Source organism: Catharus ustulatus, chromosome 31 (genome assembly GCF_009819885.2).
Source record: "Catharus ustulatus isolate bCatUst1 chromosome 31, bCatUst1.pri.v2, whole genome shotgun sequence".
Taxonomy (NCBI): domain Eukaryota; kingdom Metazoa; phylum Chordata; class Aves; order Passeriformes; family Turdidae; genus Catharus; species Catharus ustulatus.
In genome coordinates, this window is record NC_046251.1 from 282,764 (window position 1) to 291,477 (window position 8,714).

The 8,714-nt window shown below is 49.6% G+C and overlaps 1 protein-coding gene across 1 annotated transcript; it reads left to right on the forward strand.

The window, feature by feature from the left end:
- The first annotated feature begins 220 nt into the window (after nucleotides 1-220).
- On the forward strand, nucleotides 221-7,105 carry HOXC12 (homeobox C12). The gene is made up of 3 exons (XM_033083084.1): nucleotides 221-530; nucleotides 573-779; nucleotides 6,867-7,105. The coding sequence occupies exons 1-3, from the start codon at nucleotides 221-223 to the stop codon at nucleotides 7,103-7,105; spliced, it is 756 nt and encodes a 251-aa protein (XP_032938975.1).
- The last annotated feature ends 1,609 nt before the right edge of the window (nucleotides 7,106-8,714 follow it).

Sequence of the window (8,714 nt, forward strand, 5' to 3'; positions counted from 1 at the left end):
GTCCCGGGGTGGGGGAGGGGACCCCGAGCCCGTCGCTGTCCCCACGTGACGGCGGCGCCGGGGCCAATGGGCTCGGGCCGAGCCTTTTAACCGCGCTCATGGCCGGGGGAGCGGCGCAAAATCCCCCCAAAAAAAACCCCAAATTCCTCCTCGCGCCTTCCTCACCCTCCTCCTCCTCCTGCTCGCCCTCGCTCGCCCCCGGCCGGGCCGCGCTGGCCCCATGGGCGAGCACAACGCGCTGCTCAACCCCGGCTTCGTGGGGCCGCTGCTCAACATCCACACGGGGGACGCGTTCTACTTCCCCAACTTCCGCGCGTCGGGCGCGCAGATCCCGGGGTTCTCCTCCCTGCCCTACCCGAGGCGCGACAACTTCGGGGCCATCCCCGCGTGGGGCCCCGCGGAGCCGTGCGGGACTTACGCGCAGCCGTGCCTGGGCTCGCTGAGCGCGGCGTGCGGCCGAGCCTGCGAACTCGCCCGCGGCGACTCCGAGGGCAAGTGCTACTACCGGGAGGGCGACAAGGAGCGGCCGGGCCGGGACGGGACCCTGCTGGCCCTGGAGCCGCTGGGGGGAGGGGGGGGGCTGGGCAACCACCTGGGCAACCACCTGGGCAACCTGGGCAACAACGCGGCGCCCTTCGGCAAGCTGGAGTTCGGAGCGGAGGCGGCGCAGGACGCGCAGCCGTGCGCGGGGCTGGAGCCCGAGCCGGGCTCGGCGCTGCTCGGAGAGGGAGCCAAGGCAGACGGAACCGGGCTGGGGTCGCCCCTGAGCGCCGCAGGAGGTGGGCACGCCGGGGGTGGGGGGGTTGGGGCGGTTTGTGGGGTTTTTTGGGGCTTTCTGGGGTTTTTTTCGGGGTTTTTGGAGTGGCTTTGGGTTGGATGTGGAGCCGGTTTTGGGGAGGTTTTTCCCCGGAATGAAGGGGGATGGTGGGGCTGGGGTCGCCCCTGAGCGCCGCAGGAGTTGGGCACGGCGGGGGTGGGGGGGTTGGGGGGGTTTTGTTTTTTTTTTTTTTTGGGATTTTTTAGATTTTTTCAGGGTTTTTGGGGTGGTTTTGGGGGGGATGTTGAGCCGGTTTTGGGGAGGTTTTCCCTGAATGAGGAGATGTGATGGGGCTGGGGTCGCCCCTGAGCGCCGCAGGAGGTGGGCACGGCGGGGATGGGGGTGTTGAGGGGCTTTTTGGGATTTTTTTGGGGTTTTCGGGGTTTTTTTTCGGGTTTTTTGGGGTGGTTTTAGGTTGGATGTTGAGCCGGTTTTGGGGTGGTTTTCCCTGAATGAGGGGACGTGATGGGGCTGGGGTCGCTCCTGAGTGCGTGGGGAGGTGGGCACGGACGGAACCGAGGGTGGTTTGGGGTTTTTGTGGGGTTTTTTGGGTTTTTTCGGGGTTTGGGGGGTTTTTTTTCGGGGTTTTTGGGTTGGAGGTTGAGCCGGTTTTGGGGAGGTTTTCCCTGTATAAGGGGACGCGGTGGGGCTGGGGTCGCCTCTGAGCGCGGGGGGAGGTGAGCACGGATGGAATTTGGGGGATTTGGGGATTTTGTGGGGTTTTGGGGGGTTTCTTTAGGGTTTGGGGTTTTATGTCTTTTTTTGCGGTGATTTTGGGGCGGTTTTGGGGAGGTTCTCCCCGGGAATGAAGGGGCGCGGTGGGGCTGGGGTCGCCTCTGAGTGGTGGGCACGGATGGAATTGGGGGGGTTGGGGTTTTTTGGGGGTTTCTATGCGGTTTTTATGGGGTTTCTATGAGGTTTTTATGGGGTTTCTGTGCGGTTTTTGGGGTGATTTTGGGATTTTTGGGTTTTTTTGGGTGGTTTTTGCGCTGGGTTTGGGGCGGTTTTGGGGAGGTTGGAGGGGACGCGGCGGGGCTGGGGTCACCCCTGGGCACAGCTGGAAATGGAGATTTTGGGGCGGTTTGGGGATTTTTGGGGTGTTCGGGTGGGTTTAGGGTTTGTGGGGGTGTGGGGGGAGCTCTGGGGTTTTTTTGGGGTTTTTTTTAGGGGTTCTGTTGGAGGTTTAACCCGGGATCGCGGGCGCAGCTGGGCACAGCTGGAAATTGGGATTGGGGATTTTCTGGGGGATTTGGGGGTTTGATAATTTTTCTGGGGGATTTTGGGATTTGGGGATTTTTCTGGGGTGGCTTTGGGGTTTGGGGGCGCTCTGGGGCGGTTCTGGGGTGTTTTTTAGGGGTTTTGTGCTGGGTTTGGAAGGGTTTTCCCCGGGAGCGAAGGGAGCGCGGCGGCGCTGGTGTCACCCTGACCAAGGTGGGCACAGCTGGAAATGGGGATTTGGGGCGGGTTTGGGATTTTTTTGGGGTGATTTTGGGGTTCGGAGGAGCTTTGGGGTGATTTTGGGGTGGTTTTGGGGTGTTTAGAGGGGTATGTGGTGGATTTTTGGGAAGATTTTCCCCTGGAATAGAAGGAACGCGGCGGGGTTGGTGTCACCCTGACAGAGCTGGGGACAGCTGGAAATGCAAATTTTGGGGCGGTTTTGGGATTTTTTTGGGAGATTCGGGGTGGTTTTGGGGTTTGGAGGAGCTTTGGGGTGATTTTGGGGTGGTTTTGGGGTGGTTTTGGGTTTTTTTAGAGGGGTTTGTGGTGGATTTTTGGAAAGATTTTTCCCGGGAATGAAAGGATCGCTGTCAGTGCTGAGCGCGGGTGGAGCTGGGCACCGCTGGAAATGGAAATTTTGGGGCGGTTTTGGGTTTTTTTGGGGTGGTTTGGGGGTTTGGAGGAGCTTTGGGGTGATTTTGGGGTGGTTTTGGGATTTTTTAGAGGGGTTTGTGGGGGATTTTTGGGAAGATTTTCCCTGGAATGAAGGGATCGCGGCGGGGTTGGTGTCACCCTGACAGAGCTGGGGATGGAGATTTTGGGGCGGTTTTGGGATTTTTTGGGGTGGTTTTGGGGTTCGGAGGATCTTTGGGGGGATTTTCGGGTGGTTTTGGGGTTTTTGGGGTGTTCCAGAGGGGGTCGGGGCGGATTTTGGGAAGGATTCCCCGGGGGACGCAGCGGGGTCGGGGCCACCCCTGACGGGCGCGGCTGGAAATGGAAATTTTGGGTTTTTTTGGGGATTTTTTTGGGTGTTCGGGGTGGTTTTAGGGATCCTGGGGGTGTTGTGGAGGGGACTGGGGGGTTTGGGGTGTTTTTAGGGTTTTGTGGTGAATTATGAAAGGGTTTCCCCGGCAGTGAAGGGATCGAGGCGGGGACGGCTGGAAATGAAAATTTTGGGGTGATTTGGGATTTTTTGGGTGGTTTTGGATTCGTGGGGGTGTTGGGGGAGCTTTGGGGTGGTTTTGGGGAGGTTTTGGGGTTTGTGGAAGGTTTGGGAAGGGTTGGAAGGGAACGCACCGGAGCTGCTGAGAGCAGGGAGCTGAGAAATGGAAATTGGGATTTTTTTTTTTTAATTTTTGTTGTTTTTTGGGGGGATTTTGGTTATTTTTTGGGATTTTCGGGGCGGGTTTGGGGTCGCTGGGGTGGTTTTGGGGTTTTGGGGGTGGTTCCGAGGGGTTTTGGGGACGATTCCCAGCGAGGGAAGGGGACGCAGCAGGGTCGGAGTCACCGCGGAGCGCCGGGAGCTGAGAGCTGAAAATTGGGAATTTTGGAGATTTTGGGGTTTTTTTGGGTTTTGGGGGTTTTAGAAAAGTTTTGTGGCGGGTTTAGGAGCGGATTTGGGGGAATTTTCCTGGGAATTAACGGGATCCAGCGGGGTCGGGGTGACCCCAATGGGGGCGGCGGTAAAGGATTGGAAACGCGGGTTTGGGATTTTATTTTGTTTTGTTTTTTTTGGGGTGATTTGGGTTTTTTTGAGGGGTTTTTTGGGATTTTTTGGGGTGGTTTCGAGGGCCTGGAGGGGTTTTGGGGTTCTTGGGGAGGATCCTTTAGGGGTTGTGTCCCTGGGAATGAAGGGGAGCAGCGGGGGTGGAGCGAGGGCTGGCCCGAAAATTGAGATTTGGGATTTTTGGGGGGTTTATTGGGATTTTAGGGTTTTTTATTGGTTTTTATTGGGGTTTTGGGGCTGTTTTGGGAGGGTTTGGGTGGTTTTAGGGGTTTTTAGGGGTTTTTTTTGGGAATGTTTTCCCTGGGAATGAAGGGGACGCCGCCCCTTGGCTGTGGGGTCAAGTTCAAAAATGGGAATTTGGGGATTTTTTTGGGGATTTCTGGGATTTTTTTGGGGGGTTTGAGGTGTCCTGGAGGATGTTTTTGGGTTTCTGGAAATGATTTTTGGGGTTTTGGAAGGGTTTTCCTGGGAATAAAGGGAACGAGGCGGGGCTGGGGCTCAGGGGTAAAAAATGGGATTTGGGGTTTTTGGGTAATTTGGGGTTTTTGGGTCTTTTTGTGGGGGTTCAGAGGAGTTTTCCCGGGAAATTTGGGGTTGGGGTGGTGGTTTTGGGATTTGTTTTTTTGTGGTTTTGGGTTTTTTTTGGGCGGTTTTGGGTTTTTGGGGTGCTTTGGTTTGGTTCCCCCCGAATTTGGGGTTCGCTGGGGCCGGAGCCACCCCCGGACCTCGCAGCGGGGGAGGCCCAGGAAAGGGGATTTGGGGGGTTTTTGGATTTTTTGGGGTTTTTTTGGGGGGTTTTCCCCGAGAATTTGGGGTTCGGGGGCGTTGGTGCCACCCTAAACCCGCAGCGCCGCTGAGGTTCTGGGATGGGCATTTTTTCGGAATTTTTTTGGGATTTATTCGGAATTTCTTTGGGATTTCTTTGAGATTTCTTTGGGATTTCTTTGGATTTCTTCGGGATTTTTTTGGGGATTTAAAAAAATTATTATTATTATTTCTTTGGGATTTTTTTGGGGGGATCTCTTTGGCATTTTTGGTTATTTTTTGTGACTTTTGGTGATGCTTTTAGTGCTTTTTTTGAGGCTTTTTGAGGGTTTTTTGCCATCTTTGGGGTGATTTTTGGGTGGTTTTTTTTAATTTTTAGATGATTTTTTGGGGGATTTTTTTGTTTTATTTTCAGGGTTTATAATTTTTTATTTCTTGGGCGTTTTTGGGGTTTTTTTTGGGCGCCGCTGCGGGCTCGGGGCCGCCAGGGGTAGCAGCGAAATCCCAAATGTTTTATGGGGCCCCGTAAAGGAGGAAATTTCCCATAAAAACCCGACCGGGAGCGCAGGGAGCGATTTTGGGGGGGAAAAAATGAAAAAAGGGGAAAATTCAGAAAAATCCCAAACGCTCCCGGAACCTTTTGGGGTCACGGGAAGGGAAAAGGGGAAAAAATGGAGAAATCCCAAAGAATCCCTCTGGGAATTCCTAAAAAAATATTTTAATTCCCTAAAAAATCCGTAAAAAATTCCTTTAAAAATTCCTCTTGGGAATTCCTAAAAATTCCGTAACAATTCCCTAAAAATCCCTCCGGAAATCCCTAAAAAATCCCGTTGAGAATTCCTAAAAATTCCCTTTGGGGATCCCTAAAAATCCTTTCGGGAATCCGTAAAAAATCCCTAAAAATTCCCTTTGGGAATTCCTGAAAAATCCATTTGGGAATCCTTAAAAAGAAGGAAAAAAGGAGAAAAAGGGATTTTTAAAGAAAAAAAAAAACCTCTGGGAGGTTTTGGGGTCTCGGGTGGGCGGAAAATGGGAGGGGGAAAAAGGGGAAAAAAGGGAAAATGGGGAGAATAAAATCCTAAAAAAAAATTTAAATTCCAAAATCCGAAAATCTCAAATGCCTCAGGGTTGGGATTTCGGGTCAGGCCTGGGAATTTTTTTATTTTTGATTTTTTCCCCCGATTTTTCCAAATCCCGAATTCCCCAAAGCGGCCCCAAAGGTTTGGGGAAATTCGGGAAATTCGAGAAATTCGGGAATAGGGGAAAAGGATTTTTGGGAATTTTTTTTGGGAAAAAAAGGAAAATAAATATTTTGGGAATTTTTTTTTTAGGGTAAACGGGGAAAAGCGGCAGCAGGGATATTATTTTTTCCATTAAAAAAAGAAAATTGGGATTTTTTTGGTGGGGAAACGGAATTTATGGGATTTGTTTTAAGGGGAAAAAAAGAAAAATGAACATTTGGGAACGCTTCTATTCAGGGAAAATGAGAAAACCGTAACGGGGACTCTTTTTCTATTAAAATACGGAAAAATGAGATTTTTTTCATGGGGAAATGGCATTTGGGAGGCTCTTTATTTCCATTAAAAAATCAGGAAAAAGAGGATTCTTTTTATCGGGGAAAGGACATTTCGGGGATGATATTTTAAGGAAAAAATTGGAATAATGGGATTTTTTTTCTGATGAAAAAGGCGTTTCGGGGATGATTTTTTCGCTAAAAATGGGATTTTTTTCGCTTGGAAAAGCCATTTCAGCGCAGTTTTTTCCGCTAAAAAACCACAAAACCCAGAATATTTTTCTGGAAGAAAGCGCATTTCGGGGACATTTTATTCTCTAAAAAACGGTAAAAACTGATTTTTTTTCTGGGACAAAGAGCATTTCGGGGACCTTTTTTCGGCTAAAAATGCGATTTCTTCTAGTGGAATCGCCATTTCAGTGTGGTTTAGAAGGCATTTCGGGAACTTTTATTTTTCTATAAACCAATAGAAAAACAGATTTTTTTTTTCTGGGAGAAAAGCCATTTCGGGGGCGTTTTTTCGATAAAAAGACGTTAAAATTGTATTTTTTTTTTCTGGGACAAAAGGGTATTTCGGGGATTTTTTTCCGCTAAAAATGCGATTTTTCCGAGTAGAAACGCCATTTCAGTGCGGTATTTTTAGGCAAAAATCGCAAAAATGGAACATTTTTCTAGGAAAAAGTGCATTTCGAGAACATCTTTTCCCTAAAAAAGTAATTTTTTCACTTAGAAACCCCATTCCAACGCCATTTTTCCCCCTAAACCCCCTCAAAAATCACAATATTTTTCCCCAACCCCTCAGATCCGAGCCCGTTTTTTTTTTCCAGGCGCTCCCTGGTACCCGCTGCAGGCGCGCTCCCGCAAGAAGCGCAAACCGTACTCGAAAGTGCAGCTGGCCGAGCTGGAGGGAGAATTCCTGGTGAACGAATTCATCACCCGCCAGCGGCGGCGCGAGCTCTCGGAGCGCCTGGCGCTCAGCGACCAGCAGGTCAAGATCTGGTTCCAGAACCGGCGCATGAAGAAAAAGCGGCTCCTGCTGCGCGAGCAGGCGCTCTCCTTCTTCTGAGGAACCGAAAAAAATTCCAAAAACAACGAAATTCCGCGCGGTCCGGGCGGAAAAGCGAGCGGGGATGGGGGAAAAGCGCGGAAAAAATTTAATTTAAACGAATGAAAGCCCGCGGGGCGGACTCTGGTGGTGGCGCAGCGCGGGGGAAAGAGGAAAAAAATTAAATTAGGAATTTAAAATTATAAAAAAGGAAAAATCGCGGGTGAAATAAGGGAAAATACAGCGCGAAAAAAAATAATCGGAAAGGAGAGCAGGGAATGTTGAGGATGGAATGATGGAAATGGGGAAAATTCTGGATGGAAATGGGATTGAAAATAGGAAATATTCCAGATGGAAGTGATTGAAAATAGGAAATTTTGCGGATGGAAATTATCTAAAATTACTGCGGATGGAGATAGAATTGAAAATAGGAATTATTGTGGATGGAAATTTTCTAAATTAGGAATTATATCGGAAGGAAACGAGATTGAAATAGGAAATTTTGCGGATGGAAATAGAATTCAAACTAAGAATTATTCCCGATGGAAATGATCGAAAATAGGAAATGTTTCGGATGCAAATAATTGAAATAGCAATTTTTGAGGATGGAAATGATGTAAAAATCGGAATTTTTGCCTATGGGAATGATGTAAAATCGGAATTTTTGCGGAGAACGGGACCGGAATTCCCGCAGGCGCCGCCGGATTCCGGGAGGTTTTTTTGGGCCCGAGCTCAGGTAGGAGCGGAAATTCCGGAATTTGCCCCAAATCGCGATCCTGGGCTTGGGGGGAGGGAAAAGCCCCGAAAATTCCGGATTTTGGGGAAAAAAAAGAGGAAAATGGAGGCGAAGTCCCGAAGGAGCCGCGCTCGGGTCTGGGGGGAAATTGGGAATTTTTGGTGAAAAGAAGGATTCGGGGAAATTCGGGGAAATTCGGGGAAATTCGGGGAAATTCGGGGAAATTCGGAATTCCCGGGTTTGGGCGGGACCTTCGGGAAATTCGGATTTTCCCCCAATTTCGGGGAATTCGCCGCCACCCTCGCAGAGGAAAAAAAAAAAAAACGGAATTTTTTCCACCTCAACTCGAATTTTTTTGGGATTTTTTTCCGTTCCCTCGTGATTTTCCAGCGATGTCCCAAAATTCCGTCATCCCTCATTCCAAAAATCCCTTTTTCCTTATTTTATTTTTTTTCCTGTCACGGGGATGGAAACGCTGCAAATGGGACAAGAAAATAAAATTAAAATTCCCTTTTTACTCCGAGTTCCGAGGCAGAACTCGGGATGTTTTTTCTCTCTGCTGGGAAATCGCGATTTTGGGGTAAAAATTCGGGAAATTCGGGGGAAAACGGAAAACCTGGAATTGTGGAGGGGGGAAGCGAGGCCGGGTTGGGTTTTGGGGATAATTCCATGGAAAATGGGAATTTTTTCCTGGGGAAATTCGGGATTCTCGCGGTCACGGTCACGGCCGGCGCCGTTTGAGCGGTCCCAAAAAAAAACCCGAGAAAAATCCCCAAACAACCCCAAAAAATCCTCAAAAAAATCCGAGAAAAAACCCCAAATAACTCTAAAATAATCCTAAAAAAATCACAAATCCATCCCCCCCCAAAAAATCCCAAAACAACCCCAAAATAA